The sequence below is a fragment of the Corvus cornix genome, chromosome 6 (genome assembly GCF_000738735.6).
Source record: "Corvus cornix cornix isolate S_Up_H32 chromosome 6, ASM73873v5, whole genome shotgun sequence".
NCBI lineage: Eukaryota > Metazoa > Chordata > Aves > Passeriformes > Corvidae > Corvus > Corvus cornix.
In genome coordinates, this window is record NC_046336.1 from 19,501,127 (window position 1) to 19,520,099 (window position 18,973).

The following is an 18,973-nucleotide window of genomic DNA, read 5'->3' on the forward strand; positions in this document are numbered from 1 at the left end:
GCCCATCCCGCTGCTCCTGCCCCTCCCGCTCTGCTCCTGCCCCGCATCCCGCTCTGCTCCTGCCCCCATCCCGCTCTGCTCCTGCCCCGCATCCCGCTCTGCTCCTGCATCCCGCTCTGCTCCTGCACCCCCATCCCGCTCTGCTCCTGCCCCCATCCCGCTCTGCTCCTGCCCCATCCCGCTCTGCTCCTGCCCCCATCCCGCTCTGCTCCTGCCCATGCTCTGCTCCTGCCCCGCATCCCGCTGCTCTGCCATCCCCTCTGCTCCTGCCATCCCGCTCTGCTCCTGCCCCCATCCCGCTCTGCTCCTGCCCCCCATCCCGCTCTGCTCCTGCCCCGCATCCCGCTCTGCTCCTGCCCCCATCCCGCTCTGCTCCTGCCCCCATCCCGCTCTGCTCCTGCCCCCCATCCCGCTCTGCTCCTGCCCCGCATCCCGCTCTGCTCCTGCCCCCATCCCGCTCTGCTCCTGCCCCCATCCCGCTCTGCTCCTGCCCCCCCCCATCCCGCTCTGCTCCTGCCCCGCATCCCGCTCTGCTCCTGCCCCGCATCCCGCTCTGCTCCTGCCCCGCCATCCCGCTCTGCTCCTGCCCCCATCCCGCTCTGCTCCTGCCCCGCATCCCGCTCTGCTCCTGCCCCGCCATCCCGCTCTGCTCCTGCCCCCCATCCCGCTCTGCTCCTGCCCCGCATCCCGCTCTGCTCCTGCCCCCCCCCATCCCGCTCTGCTCCTGCCCCGCATCCCGCTCTGCTCCTGCCCCGCCATCCCGCTCCGCTGCCTTCTCAGGTTGGTGCTCGGTCACATGTTGGACTCGGTGATCTCAGAGGTCTTTTCCAACCCAGCTGATTCTGGGATTCTTGAACGGCCTGAGGCTGCCCTAGACACATAGCAATCCTCCAAACTGGCAGAATGAAGGATTACAGAGCAGCTTGTCGAGCCTGCGTGTAGCGGAGTGGCTCTTTCGCCAGGGGACTGCACGCGGGCGGCCCAAAGAGCAGGGCAGCTTGGCCCAAACACTTGAAAGCGCGCTACTTTCATCAGGGAACGCATCTCTCGCACTCGGCAGAGATGAAAGTTCCGGGGAGCCTCTCCCGGGGTGACTCCACCAAGCACCACCGCGTCCCCAGCCCGCCCCAGACGCTGCAGCCCCGCCCCGCGCCGCGCCGCGCCTGCCCGGGCTGCTGCCCACACGGAAGATGGCGGCGCGGGGAGCGGCAGCGCGCAGCCGCCCTGCCCTGCCCTGCCCTGCCGGCCCTGCCCTGCCGCGCGCACCCCGGCGGCTGGCGGCGGGCGCGGCCACGTGACGCGTTCGAGCGCGCTGCGCGGGCCCCGCGCGGAGGGAGGACGGCGCGGCGGGGCGCGCGGGCGATCAGGTGACCGCTAACCCCCCCCGCCGGCGGCGGCGCGCGCCCGTTACCGCCCCGCCCGCGGGGACGCGGGACACGGGATGGGGCACGGGATACGGGACAAGGGACACAGCGCCGGGGAGCCGGGGGAAACCGGGAGTGGGGCTCTCCTCCGGGGTCCGCAGCGCGGGGGGCGGGAGACGGGCCAAGGGCCGGCAGGGTAACGCGCAGCCTCTGCGGTGCGGGATCGACCCGCGGTGCGGGCGGCACGGCGGGGGGATCCGGCCCGTGCACCGCGTGTTTCGGGCTCTCTGCGGCCTCGCTGTCGAGCCCCGGCGAGGGAAGCCTGGCCCGCAGAGCGGGATGGCGGGGAGCAGCCCGAGAGCAGTGAAAGCCGCCCCGGGGCTGCCCAGCCGGTGTTGCCGCTCCCCCGTGGAGCTCCGGCCCTGGCGACCTGCGCAGCAGGGACACACATCGCTCGCCCGCCGGTCTCCTTAAAGCCTCGAGAAACAACTTCTGCTTGGCCATGGCGATGAGGCCACCAGTGCTTTTGGAATACGTTGGTGATGTGCAGGGACCACTGCTGACCTTGCTACATGTACTGTGGATGTTGAAAAACATCACGACATCACAGTGAATTTGAGCGTTGGCAGGTACACTGTTCTCACAACCATGCTATCCTTTCACAAAGTACATTTTATTCCAAAGAATAAGGCTGTATCATCTGCATTAGGGGAAATGGTCACAAGTAACATAAAGCATAAAGACATCAGTATACAGAATGATTCTCTTGTGCTCCTGCTTCAGCTAATGCAGCTTTCCTTTCCCATAAAGGGGCTCCCTCATTCCTTGCTTGGGCCTGGCAGTCATAGGATGGACTGTCGACTCCTCTGCAGGCACTGAAGTGACTTCATAAGCACTGGCCGTGAGCCGAAGACCTCGCACAGGTGACACATCTGCTCTGGTAAGGGCCCTGTGTCAGTAGAGTACCCAAGTGCAGCTTTCCAGTGTAGATCTAGAGGGGAGGGCAGAGTCTGGCTACTGGCATTACTATCTTCTATTACTGTAATTTACTGGGGCTAAGCTATAAACAAGTCTTATTTCAATTTTAGAGCATTAAGCAGTTAATTGTGTTAACACACACAGTGACCTCAGCCTGCTTTCCCATAGCAACCACACTGTGAAAGCCCTTTCAGGGACTTCCTTAGTAAGAAAAACAAAAAATAGAAGCACTGAAATTGTCTGTGAAGTGTCTCTTAGCTTGGAAAGTTTTCTTTTAAGCCACCAAAGTAGTTCAGTGGAGTATAGCCACAGCTCACTCTTTGCCCTGCATATATGTCTTTTGAGAAGTTTCCTCTGAGCCTGTATGTCACAGGCTGCACTGAGAGGGCCTTATATCCCAGATAAATGCACTTCCCCAAGCGCAGACACACCGAGCAGCATAAGACATACTCTTTGCTTTTTCAGAAAAAAATTTCAGAGAGAGCTCAGTGAGCCATCCCTGTCCCATTACTCACTCACATAAAAATAATCACTGACACTTGAGCTAAATGAACCTTTAATCAATCCCTCAGCCAGATCAGATTTACCTAAACTTTCTCTAACCTGTTCTGAGAAACATCCAAGGATACAACACCCACCTCCTCCACTTGCAGAAACCTCTAGTCAAATTTATGATCCCATAAAAGTTGATATACATCCAAATGGCAGTTCCTTAGCTCAGAAATATTTTCTAAATTGCTCAGATCTATCTTGTTAATAAAAAGTCCAAGGCTCACAGTCATTCCCATTCCATCACATTGACCATTTGAGAATGATTACTGAAGTTGGAGTTGAAAGAGCCTTCCAAAACAATCTAGTTGTATGCAAACAGTTCGGATTCTCGCCCCCCTTTTTTTTTTTTTTTGAGGAAGAGAGATTCATACCAACTTTTCTTCAATATAGCATAAGTAGCTATTTCATACACGACAAGGACAATGGTACTTTTAGAGGGATATTATTTCTATATTTGTTTTACAAAAAAAAACCAACGAAACCAACAAACTAAATTTGACATTAATGTGTTGGGAAGGAGAATGCAAGGGGATGGAGATTGCTGAGATTGCTGGGTTCTCAACACTGACAGTAAGGTGGGACACCCTGTTGAGATGCTGGCCAAAGTATCTAATACAGCAAATGAATAATTTTCACATTCACAGTTTGAGAACTGATACCACTTTTCTCTGCCTGAGGTGAGGAAATACATGTGCCATGTGATGTTATGTGGATCAAGTAAGCACTCCTGGTATTTTAAACTAAGCCTGCCTTAATGAGATGACATACAGTGCTCCACTTCTCACTCTTTAATAATAAACCCCAGTGTTCAAAGACCAGGGTTTGTCAGAAAAGTTACGAGGATTTCCAAGAGCTGAAGGTCTTGTGTTCTGACAGTGCAAAACTGTGAGGCTGTAGCTGTGAGCAGAGCAATAAGAGTATAATTTCATCATATGCTTTTAAAAATAAATCCTGTGCAACATGTTACACAGAACCCACATTGCAGCAACAGGAAATGCAGAAAGACTTTCACAGATCTATTTGAACCAGTGACAACTAGTGAAGTGATCTTAAAATCCACGTTGCAATTATGACTGGGAGTTTAGAAGCCAGGTAACACCTTTTCAGGAAAATTGAGCTCTCAGGAGAGTGATTTCTCCTGCCTCTGGGTTGTAGATAATTTTGTGCATTGTAAATCACTCTCACACAAAACTGAGCACATAGCATAAGCTCTTCTAGTGAGTCTCCCCTTAACTATTGTAGGTCATCACTAGAAAAAGTGTAGCATTTGAAGGTATAATACATAAGGCGTTCTGATGTCCCAAGTTCTGTAATTCTAAACTTGGCTGTGTCATGCAGTGGTTTTGTTTATATCCTGCTAGCTGCTCATCTAGGGAAGCTAATCTAGGGAAATACCAAACCTTTCTGATTCCCATGGGAAATCAGAATTGTCTGTCAGCAACCTATATGAGTGGTCCATGAGTTCTGTGTCAAACAGGCCTGGTCAGGTCCTAGTGTAGTTGAAATGAGAGAGCTGCACTGATGGGAGCACGATGACCCTTGGAACCTCTCTGGCCAATGACGATACCAATTTCTCTGAATGCAAGGTTGGTTGCCTTCCTGGGAAGAACTTGGTGCTTATACCACAAATTTGTCCACCCAGCAGCTCTGTAGACCCCAAGGGGAAGGAATGGTTAAGAAACAGCTTTTTTTCCACTCCATTCAGTCCAGGCTCAGTACTGATAGCTGAAGCAGGGCTGTGGGTAGCCCCTTTCTGCCACTGCTTCTGTAGGAGCTCTGTGATTCTTAGGACTCCCCTGAGTTTTGGGTTATCAAGTGCCCCTTGTTGCAGCTGTATCAACTGTAGAATGGCTCATTTACTGAGCACAACAACAGGCTGCTGTTCGGGCAGGATTCCACTGGCAGCCCATGCCTGACCTGGAGACCTTTGATATTTTGGCTGGCAGACTACTTGTCTGTGCCCTGCTTGGTATGTCCCTGTAAAATATGCTCTAGGATGTCCTTTCTTTAGGAGACATTACCCTTCCTCCTACTCATTCCTGAGTCGAGTCCAAGCATCACTGCATATGCTCTTAGCTGGAAGGTCCACCCCTTTCTGCACTGAGTGTACAAGCCCACTACCCATTTCTTCCTCACTGGACAGCACAGTCTTCCAGCTCAGAAGGTGTCCCGGCAGTCCTGCAGCTGGACACATCTGAATTTACAGCTTTGCTTCTGAGAGGGGACATTTTAAATGTACGGTACAGCTGCATACTGACAGCATGAACAGAGTCAGGAAGGGCCCAAGATATTGGGCTCCCTTTTCCAGTGGATCCTCATACTGCAGCTTTTTATGGATATCTTTGCCCGCTGTTACCCGGAGATGACAAGACATTGGAGGAGTTTGTGAATAGTTCCCATGGGAAGAGCACACTTACCTATACCATACCTGCATTTTGATTTTATTGAAATTACATGGAGTTTTCTTTTTCCTTCTTTTTTTTAAAGAAAAAGGTTTAAAGAGACATGGAGCTTGAAAGAATCATTCAAGACACGCTGACGCGCTTCATCCAGTCCCACGTCCCTGCAGCAGATCTCAGGTATGTTGAGATAGGCAGATCCAGTATCTTTGTTCCAGCTTGAACTCTGCATTGTCACTCTGTGCATTATACTGAATTCTGTACTTTGCCTGTACTTTGTCTTGCTCTCCTTTAAGTCAGATCCAGGATGCAGGTAATTTGCTCAGGCTCTGATGGGAATGCTGGAAAACTATCGTTTAGCATTGCAATCTAGCAATGTCATTTCTTTGATGACCAAGATGATTAATTTCCTGTCCAGTAATACACATTAGAATATGGGATTTCCTTCATTCCACAGTGCTCCCACGTGGCTTTCTGAGCAGGATAATCTATGTCAGGCCTCTCCCCATTTTGAACTCTGCCTGCATGCAGAGATACAGCCACCTTGAGGCTGGAACACAGCAGCTGGTTTTGCAGCTGGTGGCAGCAGTGACACAAGCATGGAGAGCAGCAAGCAGAGAACACTGCATCCCATAGAAAGTGTAACTTAACAAAATATGATGACCTCACCTGAAACACCAGTCAATGTAGAACAGCTAAGGTACTTGGAATATTTTGGTTAGCTCAGCTGAAGCACCCACAGGAGCACAGCCTCTGGAACACAAGCTGGGGCTTTCATTCAGTGCTGCCCAGGAAGCAGGACCACATGCACTATTTATCTGTTAATGCTTCCCTCTCAACCACTGACCACCTGCGACTTGCCCTCACAGGTGGTATCTCCTCATAACATACAGTTCACATAGGTCCTTCTGCTGCTGTATTAGACACAAGGTTAGGCAGAATGGGGATGGAGAGAAAGGAAAAAATGGGCCTGTTCACCCTGCTGCCTGTGTTCTCTTTGTCTCCAGTGGGATGGATGATGTTTTCTTCTCTTATATCACGGGTGTCCTGGAAGAGCTGGGCTCACCAGAGTCCTCTGAAGAGACTTTTGACATGGATACCTTTGTGGAAATGATGGAGGCATATATCCCTGGTTTTGCAGAAATCCACAGGTATGTGATTGTTACTGGTTTATATGTGCATGCCACACTCTGGGGGCCTGGCCCCAAGCCCCTCAGTACTACAAATTCTTTTGTTATACCCAGTTAAAGATGTATTAGTACCAAACCTGAGCCATCATGATAAGTCACTCTTTGCCTGAATGCACAGATGCAAATCCTAATATAGTTTGCAGGTAGGTCCTTGGCCATCTGAAATACCAGTTGATTTTACTGGACTTCCCATCAAGCCTTATCTTTCTGTAAAATGGTATCCAAGTAGGATAGGCTAGTGCTTTTACTCCTCAAGCTAATTATACAGCTTCTGTCTCTTGCAGTGGGGATGTTTGTGAAATGATGTTCTCCCTCTCAGAAAGGCTTGGTGAAGCTCGAAACAAAGGTGAGTTACACAAACAATTTCAGCACAAGATCTGTACATGCTTTTAGTCTTAATATTTGGAGTTGAACAATGTCACAGAATAAAATACAAACTTGTTTGCTACAGTTAGGAACTCATAAGGTAGCCTGAACTGATTGACAGGTTTGGGGTTTTTATTTTGAACGTTCAGTCAGGTTTTTCATATCAACAGATGGGAGGTTGGAGTCATGGAATACTGTCCAAGATGTACTGGAGTGAAAAACACTTGATCAATTCTCCAAATATCTCTATTGAGATCAAATCCAGAGTAATAAGAAAGAAATACCCAATTCAGGGCTGCTTGTTGAAATTCTGCCGTAGGTTAATTCTGAAAGCGAGGATTTCTGCCTGCCTCTGATAGCCATCTGCCTATGTGGCACTACCACTGGGCAGCCTTGCTCGGGTGCATCATCAAATAGAGTATCCAGCTGACTACATGTATCACATCTAGACTTTGGGCATCCTCAAAACTCACTTCCTGTTCATCCATGAACCCTGGCACAGATGCAAAATCCGTGATGTGCTCTGACCTGCATTATGCAGGACTACGGAAGACTACACTGTGCCAATGGCCTTTTCTAACCTCAGCATTCACAGACCAGCTGGATTGCTGTATCAATCAACCCCATGGGTACTTTCCACTAAAGAACAGACAGGCTGAAGTGCCTGGATATTAAACCTTCCAGGACATAACCAGTCTGAATTTTGCTGGTCTAGCAACATCACTGCTGTCTTGCCAGAAGGCTGCACAGTAGAATAGACAGTCCTGTCTTTTATCTTACCTGCTGCTTTCTTGAACTTGACAAAATCTACTGCTCTGCTCTGCTCCCCTGCATCCTACCCTTTGAGGATCCTGATGTAGCCAGAATGTGGAAAGAAAGCACCATCCCAGTCTTAGTACAGAATAAAAGTGGAATGGTTCTTCCTACAATGAGAAAAAGAGCCTGTAAAAAAAGAGATGCATCAGAGTAACCTGATCACAGGATGTGCTGGCTTGCATGCAGCTTGGGGACTACCCTAGTGTATTCCCAAGTTTAAAATCAAAATTACACCTTAGTTCAAAGATAGAGCAAATACCAGGGAATTCTTAGAAATGGAAATATCCACAACCGAAGCACTAGCGGACCAAGAATTGAAAAGTAGAATTGAATTTGCAAGCAGCCCATACCCTGTACAGCCTGGAAATGCAGAACTCAGGCACTCCAGCATATGCTAGCACTGGCTTCCTGCAGATCAGTGGGAGCAGAGCTACAGCTATCCCTGCTGAGGGCAGGAGAAACAGTAGTGCTTCCAAGTCTTGTCACTTAAGGAGAGATTTGCTTTGGCACACAATGCGCTAGCAATCTAATGCCAACAGAAAGCACAGAGCTCTATCCTTAGTGGGACTGTTCCTCAGGAGATATCACTGTGTCTTTAAGAAAAACTTGGCCAAAAGGCTGTGGAAAGCAGGAGTGAAGCGCCCTCTGAAGACCTCACCAAGGGCCAGGAGCCTGGAGCTGGAGTCTGCAACGGGGAAAGACTGTGCACTCTAACAGACGGAGCCGGGGCCCAGGTATGAGTACCCCGCAGAGGAGCAGGAGCACTGGGGACAGTCACACAGCACTAGGCTACCAGCACCACCTGAGGGCATTTTCCAGCTCTGGAAGGAACCACAGCATAGGCTGTGACACAGCATCACTTGTGTCCATGATCTTCTCCATCATATGGCCGAGCAAGACTGTCAGAAAATTATGTGCTGGCAGACTGTGAGCCAATGCTCTGGCTCATTATTTCCAGTGGCTGGAAAGGGTGAGCCAGAGTAATGGCTGAGAGCCTGTCCCAGTGCCTTCAGAGATCCCACAGCAGCTACGGGTACTGCAGCGCCTTCCACATCAACCCCACCTTCCTCCCCCAATGCCCTGCTTGCTGTTTCTGCAGTACTGATCTGTTCCTGCTCTGCAGTACAATCATTCTGTGTCCACAGCCTTCTAGCAAATGCTGCTATGGTGATTCCTCCTGGTGTAGCCTCAGGTCAGTGTTTAGCAGGCCCTTTCCTTTCTAATCAAAGTACATTCAACTTCACAAGGTGGGCAGGAGTCAGACATTCGCACCACAGGGTCCAGAAAGCTCACTCCTAAGCATGGCCACACAGATGAGTCAGTTCACAGTAGCCCTACTTTAAAGCAAGTTGAAATACAGAGGGAGGAGATTAAAGGACAGTGAGAGGAGTTGGTCTATCTTTCCAAACACACCTGTTGGCTTCAGGAATCAGATTTAGTAATGCTGGTAAGGAGAGAGAGCTTTCAGCAAAGGGCAAGCTGAATTTCCTGACCTTGAAAAACCAGAGGCCCTTTTCAATAGCCCTCTCCTCACTGCATCCCCAACTTACCTCTGTCTCTTGCTCCAACTAGGAAGGCGCTGACTTGAAGGATGGGGTGGAGCTGCTACTGGAGATGTTCCCGGCCTGTACTGTGAGCCAGGCAGAGAAGGCTCTCGCCATGGCCTTGGGGAACTTGGAAGAGGCAGTGCAGTTAATTGTGGAGGAGAAGGTGGAAATTGGCCCAGCAGGTGTGAGTGTGAAGGTACTGTACTCTGACCTGGGTGGCAGTGGGCCAAGGAGCAGGGCAGAGCTGCTCAGGGACACACAGGTCCCACAGCTGTCTGCTACAAGCAGAAATCTAAGCTGTGCCCACAACCAAGCCACGACCCCAGTGGAGCTGTGGCTGGCACCCCCTTTCCCACAGGGGCTGGGGTGTTCCACCAGCAGCTGGGCTCACTGAGCTAGCGGGTAAGCTGTACACTCCTGTGTTGTGCTATTCACACACCACCAGCTTGTCTCCTCCCAGGAACTGGCACGGCCTCGCAGAGCACCCAACCATGAGGAACTAAAACAGGTCATCCTACAGAAGTAAGTACCCAGCAGCAAAGAACCCCTTATTTTGCTCCAAATAAATGAAGAGGTGGCAATTTGGGAAACAGTGAGGTCTCTAAAGAAGTAGGGGTGGATATTAGCTGAACACATCTAAGCGCAAATACAATCATCGGCTGGGGTAAAGAAAAGAAAAAGCAAAAAATCCAAGCAAATACACACAAAAACCCCAACAAACAAACAGGCCACAAAACCCAAACAACAGAACAGGTTTGGTTTCTTTTAGAGCTCTGACACAGAAACACGTTACCTGTACCAGCTGGGTCACAGCACTACTACGGCTGCATGCATGGTTTCAGCCTTCTGTAGATAAAGTGTAAGTCACAGTGCTGTTAGCTGAGGTCCTGGTTAAAGGTTCAAGACACAAACATCACGCTGCAGCTCAGGTAAAAAACACATGGTGACGTGTAGTAACTCATTCATAGCTCCATTCTTGGACAGTCCAAATAAGGTTAAGGATACCTTCAAGAGAGCCTGTACAACAGCACTGAGAAGATTAAATCTCAATTGCTGAAGGTGTGAATTCAAAGCATTTAAAGAAACCTCTCTGAATTCCTCCTGTGGACTTCCTGGGAATCAAAGTAGCTTTAGATTAGTTTACTTATATTCATTTCTAAAAGCATTTAATTCTCAGTGGGAGAACCCACACTGTGGTTTCATCGATCTGCTTTAAGATCTCAGCTTTCATGAGCATCCTCATGCAGGCATACAGCTTCCACACATCTATCCAGCCACATCTTTTCCACTTTACATTCTCCCCAGGGACAGGATAAACAATCAATGGGCTAGGAAAGGTAAAGCAAGGCAGAACAGCATCCAGGCAGAAGTATTAATCCTTGTCCTTGCCCATCTCCTATGCAGGCTCATTTCGGAGTGACAGGCAAGGCAACAAAAAAGCACCAGCTGCTTGTTATGTTTCTGAGAACTTCACTTTAATGACGTTTTGGCAACATCCTGTACTTTAAACATCACTCAAGCACAGGTACAGAAAGCAGATCGCCATAGCTGAAGATACACAAGAGCAACTATACTAACTACTGAGGGAGAAGTCATGGTCAGCTGTGCTAAATCAGCACCAAACTCTCAGAGTAGCAACTCAGCAGTACAGCAAGCAAATGCTTGGACCCTGATGTTTCAGTTACATAGGAAATGAGGTGATGTTTTTATCAAGTTGCTTCCAGCACAGAATTGTGTCACAGTCAAATAGTAGGAGGAATGTGAAAGGAACACCATCATTCAGGGCAAAAGCAGACAGATTGGTCCTGTAATCTCACCTATGTCTCATCTGGCTGCCATAACTTGGACTGAGAAGGAGCAAAGCAGAGCACACCAGACCTCAGTACCCCTCTCAGTTCTGCAGTGGCTATCAGCATTCTCAACCACCTGAGTTTTCAATACCCTTCACATACAGCTAAGGATGCTACTCCAGGAGAATCCTGCTAGATTCTGACCAGAAGGATGACTTCTTACCCATTTCATCCAGAGTTCTCCTAGCTGCAATCTAGGCACATAGGACACGCTGCACAGCCACTGACCAGCCTGGGGAGTAGGGACATAGGCTGTGAGTAGCCCCAGGCAGTATATGTTACAGTGCCCACTAAGTGCTTCTTGTGTTTCAGGTACATGATGGTGGATAGTGCAGACGATCAGAAAACGCATCGGCCAGCTCCACCCAAAGAGGTAAGCAGACCAGTCACAGCTCACCAGCAGTTTGAATGTCCATACAAGGTTTAAAAAAAACAGGCTGCAAGTCCAAAAAAACAACGGAACAGGCCACAGGCAGGTCTGTTCATAGAACCTGTCAGTCAAAGAAGGAAGATTAGCTCAGCTAAGGTGCTGCAGGGACTATCAGTTCTTACCTTTTCTGACTACCATGGCTCTTGCTCCCTCCCATTAGACAGCATCCTTCCCAGTTTTGGCCAAGATTCCCAAGACAAGACAATTGTAAAGCAGCCTACCCACCCACCTCCCATAGTGCAGCTCTGCTTTTGCTTGCCCCCTCCTTTTCTCTAGCAGTGTGGCTGTCCATCCACTTGGTGCTAATATCTTTCCTCTCTAGGCTCCCAAGAAGTTGATCCGCTATATTGATAACCAGGTGGTGAGTACAAAAGGAGAGAGGTACAAAGACATCAAGAAGCCTGAGAGCGAGGAGATGAAGAGAACCTACATCAGTCTAAAACCAGCCAGGAAGTACAAGTTCCACTGACAGCCAGGTCCTTCTGCTCTTCAGCTTTCCACCTCACTGCCAGGCATGGCAGGATGGATATGTGGTGCTAGGAATGAGGCGACTCCACCTGCCACTAACTTGAACCAACCTGGAAGCCAAGACACTGCTTTCAGCTCCCTCAGCTAACCTGGCTGAGGGGACTTCTCTCCTTGTGTAGCTATCCCTCTGCCCCCAGGGGCACACCGCAGTGGCTCTCCAGGGCCTGGGCATACTCTGCTATTCCTTGCATGGGACATTTTTAGATCTGAGATGTGGCATGTGCTTTTGCAGCAACCTTTTTAACAAGTCTTTGTGCACTGTTGCTTTAAGTGCCAGTATTAATAAAGATGATGTGAGTTGGTGTGTAGTTCAGCCAGAGCATGCACATGCTTTACAGACACTGCCTGCAGTCCTTCCTAGGGCCAAAGACGGGAGCAGGGTCATCCTCTCATCCTCTAATTACTCTCATCCTCACATTCTCAAGATGCAGCTGCTGTTTGATTAACTGCCTAGCGGATAAAAGGGCTTAGGCTCAACTCCAGAACCAGGCTCTCCCTGCCAACACAATCTGCAGCTCTCCCCATAAACTCCAGCTGACAGCAGAGTCAGTGCTCCTTCCATTTCTCACCACTGTTGAGAGTCAAAGCTCCAGCCACGCAGCAGGGAGCAAAATACAGTAGCAGGCCTGGGCACTACTAAAATGTTAAGTCAGATGCTGGAAGAAACAAATGACAATGATCAACTGCTTTTAGTGACAGGACAGTTAGGTTTGGCATTTTTCTGTCAGTCTAACTGCCATTAGGAGCATGTTCCCCATGAAAACAACTCCCACCTTGCCCCAGCCTAAACCAGCACCCTAGGCCTGGGCAGACACACTGCCTGCACTGGGGCCATTCTAGTCCTTTGATGCCAGGCTGGCCAGTGGCTGTGGGCTGGAGCTAGGCTCACTGCCCTCCTCTCAGAGCCCAGAGGGGCCTGCCCTCTCCCAAGAGGAGGGCTGGTAGCTATTCTTTCTGCTGGCCTGATTTGTTCCACAGCTCTGCTGGCATGCCCTGCACACCCACCGTAGGGGACAGTCCCCATCAAACACTCCCCTGCTTTCTGGACAGCTGCCGCTTAAAGATTTAAAATACAACAAATAATAAATCCTATCTATTAGTTGGCCTGACCAAGGCCTGTTCAGCACCATGGTGTTCCTGCAAATCACTCGCTCTTTCCATGCCACTGCAGAGGGAGTTACTTTCCCCAGAGGCACCAATGAAGTCCACTTACGAACACTCAGTGGCTGCTAAACAGCCCCAGAGGAAAGAGTGAGCCCCAGGCCAGCCTCACCAACGGGACTGACCTCTCCCTCTGCACGTCTCAACAGCAGCCAGTTCAGGCATCCTTCTGGGATCCCAGCATTGTCAGTCCCCCCCTCCCCAGCAGCAGCAGTTCTAGATCTGAAGGTTGATGAAAGGGGCGAAGCCAACCACGTCCTGCAGCAGAACGAGAGCCCTCTGCAGCGGAGGCTCCACATCCAGCTCCACCCCACGGCTTCGGAGGATGCTCAAGCTGGACTCAGCCACGTTGTGGCAATGCTTGACCTTCAGCGAGCGCAGCTTGGGACAGTACTCAGCCAGGACCCTGCCAAGAAAGAGAGCACATACAAGTTGCAAGTCAGGACTTCTAAGTGCACCACTCACACTCTTCTCTACTCGCAGCAGCCCAGTGCTCGTGACTGGGCCACACGCACCATTCTTTGGGAGCAGCACCATGGTGGTATGAGATAAAGTCAAGGGACATGGTTGGATCCCAGACCTACCCTCCATGATATGCTGGGAAATTTGCTGGCAGTAGCATACAGTGCCTCTCCTGAAGGGCTTGCTAGTGGCTTCTCTCCCAGACTAAGCTCTCACTGCTTTTAGCATGAAGAGATCTGACTTTCCTCTCTGGTTCTCTTCCTCCCCCCACCCCAAATACCTGCCATCCCCACATTGCTCAGTACCTGATGGAGTCATTCTTGACTCGCAGACACCCTGTGAGGTCCAAGTGCTCCAGCTCTGGGCAGCACTTGGCAGTCTCCTCGACTGCCACATCACCCACATTGGCATTGACAGCCAGTGACAGAGACTTGAGCCTGCTGCACTTCTGCACCAGGTAGCAGATGGCCTCGTCCTTCAGCTGGCGACAGGCCGTCAGGTCCACAGCCTCCAGCGCCTTGCAGTGGTCAGCCAGGCTGCGCAGGGACAGGCTGTCCACCCACTCACAGTGAGCCAGGGAGAGCTGGCGCAGGCTGGGGCAGCTCAGTGAGATGGCCACCAGCGCATGGCGGCTGAGCTGGGCGCAGCCCTTCAGCTGGATCCGGTGCAGGTGGTGGTTCTGCCCGATGACTGGGAGCAGCTCCTGGTCTGTCAGCCAGTCGGAGCAGTTCTGGAGTGCCAGCTGCTGCAGAACTTCGTTGTCCTTCAACAGGTTAACAAAAGCAGCTCGAGGGATGGCAGGTCCAATCTGCGTGGGGAACCAGGGAAGAATGAGGCATCCCCCCAGGGTTTCAGATAAGCCTGATCCTTACCAAATACTCTCTCCCCTTCTCTCTTCTGCTGTGACAGTAGTGACCAAAGCCATACCCTGTTCTCATCCCAGGGCAAAACCTACCATCAGACTGCTCACCTCATGCCAAGGCTACTGCCACAAGATGAGATAGATCATACTCTGGTTTCTCCATCCCAGATCATCACTTCTGCATTTATATACCCATGATGAGCTCCACACCTCTGCTTTCCAAAAATCTCTTTGCTAGACCACTCTGTGTCCTCAGAACAGCAGCTACTCTAGTCTTTCCCAGTCCCAGGCAGTGGCTCCCAGGAATAGCACAAACTTTCCCTGAAGACCAAGCACAGAGTTATCTCCCATCAGACCCAACCTACTGCACAACCTTCGAGAAGGACATGGCACTCCAAAACTTCTGTTTCTCCCAGCCAGTGCCCCATAATAGCCTGGGTGGAGTTTCCAGGCTTACTCCTCCTAGGGCCTCTTACTCAAGACACTGGCATTGCTGGGCCCTGAATCACTGCCTCTCCTCCCTGAGCCCATCTGTCCAGTTTGACACCTGAGCCATTAGCCCAAGCTCCTGAGCAGAAACTACCCTCCTTGCCAAGGGTTTCTTCTCCCCACATAGACAGATGCTCCCCTGTTAGTTCCAGAGCAGTAGGACATCTGTTGCCTCCCCCAGCCTCAGAGTCATCCAATACCTGGCTTGAGTCAAAGCAGCGCATGTTGGCCAGGTACAGCTGAATGAGAGACTGGAATGACTTGCTGACCCTCTGCAGGCTCAGGAGCTGCTGCAGTGGCAGATGACAGAGGATATGAGGAACCAAGATGTCTTCCCAGGGCAGGTCCAGGAGGCATCCCCTGGTCGGGGTCACACTCATCATCAGACACCAGAAAGCCAGGCTACTGCAGGAGCCAGGCTAGATCAGCTCACACCTACTGCCGGGTGCCTCTAGGAGGAACAGCCAGAAAGAAAGACTCAGGGACGTTTCCCACAATCAGCCCACAGGGAATAGCTCCTTGACTAGCCATCAGCAGGGCACGTGCCTGCCCCCTGCATCACCACCTCCCCAGCTTGGGACGTTCATTGCTCAGGCATCCGAGTCTACCTGCCCGAAGTGCCCTCCAGGAGAGCTTGGGTGGGGCTTTCCATCAGCTGCTGAAGGAAGCCCTGTCCCTCAGCGAAGCAGCAAGAAGCTGCTGCAGCGTTACCACACGAGTCGCACCGTAGCTGTGCCCAGCATAGCTCTACCTGTCGGCCAGTCCCCGCATCCAGTGCCGGGCCACTCGGGCACCCTGCAAGGGGGAGAGACCAGGTGCTTACTCCTTCCCGCGGGGAGAAACAAGGCTCCGGGCTCTCCCCAGGGAGTCTCCCTCCGAGGAGCGGACGCTCAGCATCTCTGCGGAGATGAGCTCTCGGGCCGCGAAGGGAAGGAGCAGAGGGGTTCCGGCAGCCCAGAGACCCTCGAGCTGCGGCTGGAGGCTGCGGTTAGACTCGGCCCCAGCAGAGTCCGCAGCTGGGGGGCGGCCTCACTCGCGGCCATTCCTGTCCCGCCACCCAACGGGTCTCCCTCGGCCCCAGAGACGCCCCGGGGCTGCCCCGCCACAGCAGCGGGGCGGCCGCAAGAGCTCCGCCGGGACGAGGACACCGCCCCGCTGCCCGCCGCAGCGCCCAACGGCGAGGCAGCAGCCTTGCCCTGCCCTGCCCCGGCCCCCCGGTACCTGCGGCCCCGCCGGGGCTGCCCCAGCCGCTCCATCCCGCGCCGCACCCGCCCCGGACACCGGCAGCCGCCCGTGACGTCACGGCGCCGGGCGGAAGTGCGCGGGCCCCACCACCCCGCCTTCGGCCCCGCCCCTGGCCGCGCCCCGGCGGCGGCGGGCGCTACCGGGACCGGCCCGGACACACCGGGAGGCACCAGCCCGTGGTGGGGAGCGCCGGGCGGGACAGCGGCCCACGGTGGTCACAAGTCCCTCTGGTGTCGCAGCGACTCCTGCAGGTTGCTCCCAGTGGCACGGTGCGGCGCGCACACCGGCCTTGGTGCCCCAGCACACCGGGCGCACCCGCTCCCCCGAGCACAGCGCCTGTCCCAGTTCCTCAGTTGTCCCAGATCCCCAGTGCACACCAGATCCCCATGGACCCAGTTTCCCGGCGCACACCGGTGGCTGCAGGCCGGCAGCTACCCCGGTTCCCCAGCGCACACCGCCTGTCCCAGTTCCTCAGCGATCCCGTTTCCCCAGCGCACACGAGATCCCAGCGCACACCAGCTGCTCCAGTTCCCCACGGCCCCAGTTCCCCGACGCACACCGGTTGCTCAGCCCCGCAGCTACCGAGGCTCCCCGGCGCACAGCGGCTGCCCCCGTTCCCCACGGCCCCGGTTCCCCGGCGCACAGCGGCTGCCCCCGTTCCCCACGGCCCCGGCTCCCCGGCGCACACCGGCTGCCCCCGTTCCCCACGGCCCCGGTTCCCCGGCGCACAGCGGCTGCCCCCATTCCCCGGTCCCAGTGCACGCCCCTGCCCCGGCGGGCGGCCGCGCATGCGCAGCGCGGCGCCGCTGTCCGTTCAGCACCACGCGGAGCCGGGACCCGCTGCTGCCGGTGAGCGACGGCCCCGCCAGACCCCCCCGAGCCACCTGCCCGGCTCCGCGGCTCTCCCAGCGGGCTGTGCCGCCCTTTCCCAGATCCCCGGGAAAGGCCAATCCCTGGGGCTCACAGTTCTCACAGCACCCCCGACCGGCAGCCACTGGGCCCCGCTCCTCCGCCGGTACCGGGCTGTCCCCGCCCCGGGGCTGCCCGCGGCCCGCCGCTCCCAGCCCGCATCCTCCCACGCTGCCAACAGGCTCCTCGCGCTCCGCTCCCCTGCCGGTGCTCCACCTGCCTCCGCAGCGCCGAGGACAGGGCGGGGTCCTTGCCCGCAGCCCCGCGGAGAAGCGGCCCGGGCTCCTGCCCGCGCAGTTGCCATAACGACCCCGTAGAAACGCACGCTGCTCCTTCCTCCTCCCTGTCGGTTTGCGGGGCGAGCACAGGCGGGCACCCGGTCCGCGTTGGTGCGGCACTCGTACACCACACCTCCGAGCCGGCACTGGGCGTTTGACCCCATCTCTGTCTCGGGTCTGAGACCTGCTGACTTGTGCAGCATCAAGCTGCTGATTACTGCGGGCATAGGAACTATTAAAAAAATCCACCTGGCAAAAGAGCAGGGCCCACAGACAGTGAATAAATCCCAAATTCCTGGTCCCAAGTTTCCTGGAAAGCAATGACCCATCACCTGCTCTGCTAATTTCCTCAAAAGGTGGAAGCTGGTTTGCAGAAAGGTCTTCATTCCCCAGTGCCTGTCCTCTGGGGGAAGCTACCCACCCTGCCTGCCCCTGGACATGTAACACCTGCTCCTCGAAGATCCCAGTGGCTTCCTGAGTTAGCACAGTGCACTTCTTATTTAGAGAAGGACAAGTGATGCAGGGTTTTAAATTTTGTATTGGAGTTAAGAATGCCCCTGGCCATGTTCTAGGACAGCCCTTTCTTTCCCTATGGTGGGGGCACTTTGTTTTTGACTTCCTGCTGTGAGATAGAAATGTGCAACCTGGCAGAGTCCCTTAATATATAGAATCACTGGACCTGCGGTCAGGAGTGGTGGAAGCTGGCGTGAGGCTGGTTAGGGCCACTAAGGTTTATAAATGCCCCAAGGGCCTGATAGCTGTTGGCCTGTGAGGGGCTTGGCTGGTTGGCTGGCTACAGCTGTTGAGATGCATGTGCTAGGTACTAGGAATTATGAATACTTTTCAGCTGTGAAATGTTCATATTGTTCTCTTTTTTATCCACAGGTTGTTTGCAGATGCAGAAAAACCTCAGAGACTGTTACTGTATTGTAGAGGTGTGTGCTGAGACACAGCTTTACACCATCAGGATGTTCAGTGAACCCAGCAACTTAGGTCTACACCAATGGTAAGGATCCCAAACCAGTACTGGTTTTGTGCTCATGTCTATCAAGTTTTCCTAGTGCACAGCAGTTGTGATATGGCTGTACAGCACTGCAGTACAGGGCTTGCGGGGTGTTATCCACTGCAGCTTTGCAGTGAAGGGACAGCTCAAAGCAGACAAGCTTGAGGAACCAGAGCTTTGTTCTGCTCTGCTCAGTCAAGATTTGGAGCAAGCTTCTGCCTTTCTGGTGGCATATGTTCTGCCAAAGGTGGGTCTGCATTTTTCTTGAGAGGTGTCTGTAAGTCTCCTTTTTAAGCTTCAGTTGGATGCCCATTTTTAGTTGATCCATAATACCTCAAACTGGTCTGCCAAAACAGCTTTCTGAGTTGGACCTGGTGAATGCTGGGCTGTGACACCTGCAGTTCTTGCAGGACAGCTGAGGAAGTGTATTGCACAAGTATCTTCAACACACAGGGGATGCTGTTCAGTTCCCTGGCACTCCTGTTATCCCAGTGGCCACTGATGTCCTGTGGGGGAAAGCAGGGCTACTGCGTCAGGCCTTGAG

At 53.0% G+C, this 18,973-nt stretch overlaps 3 protein-coding genes across 6 annotated transcripts in view; 2 read left to right on the forward strand and 1 right to left on the reverse strand.

The window, feature by feature from the left end:
* Positions 1–1,282: 1,282 nt before the first annotated feature.
* On the forward strand, positions 1,283–12,328 carry CUEDC2 (CUE domain containing 2). Of its 2 annotated transcripts, none has more exons than XM_039554191.1 (10): positions 1,283–1,367; positions 2,175–2,304; positions 5,382–5,473; positions 6,301–6,444; positions 6,768–6,829; positions 8,266–8,399; positions 9,238–9,408; positions 9,673–9,734; positions 11,375–11,435; positions 11,815–12,328. In XM_039554191.1, exons 3-10 carry the CDS (start codon positions 5,400–5,402, stop codon positions 11,959–11,961), a joined length of 855 nt encoding a protein of 284 aa, XP_039410125.1. In that variant the 5' UTR covers positions 1,283–1,367; positions 2,175–2,304; positions 5,382–5,399; the 3' UTR covers positions 11,962–12,328. The 2 variants fall into 2 exon arrangements, with proteins under 2 accessions (XP_039410125.1, XP_010409862.1); XM_010411560.3 differs by lacking the exon at positions 1,283–1,367 and adding an exon at positions 1,640–1,993.
* Positions 10,666–17,456, reverse strand: FBXL15 (F-box and leucine rich repeat protein 15). 3 transcript variants are annotated; one of them, XM_039554189.1, is made up of 4 exons: positions 17,365–17,456; positions 15,195–15,445; positions 13,949–14,451; positions 10,666–13,587 (listed from the first exon to the last, which is right to left on the reverse strand). In XM_039554189.1, exons 2-4 carry the CDS (start codon positions 15,375–15,377, stop codon positions 13,398–13,400), a joined length of 876 nt encoding a protein of 291 aa, XP_039410123.1. In that variant the 5' UTR covers positions 15,378–15,445; positions 17,365–17,456; the 3' UTR covers positions 10,666–13,397. The 3 variants fall into 3 exon arrangements, with proteins under 3 accessions (XP_039410123.1, XP_039410124.1, XP_039410122.1); XM_039554190.1 differs by lacking the exon at positions 17,365–17,456 and adding an exon at positions 17,204–17,272; XM_039554188.1 differs by lacking the exon at positions 17,365–17,456 and adding an exon at positions 16,216–16,304.
* Positions 17,023–18,973, forward strand: part of PSD (pleckstrin and Sec7 domain containing) — a 45,705-nt gene continuing 43,754 nt past the window's right edge. Inside the window, 2 exon segments of the mRNA XM_039554182.1 lie at positions 17,023–17,088; positions 18,312–18,432. The gene's annotated coding sequence lies outside the window, so the exon portion shown is untranslated.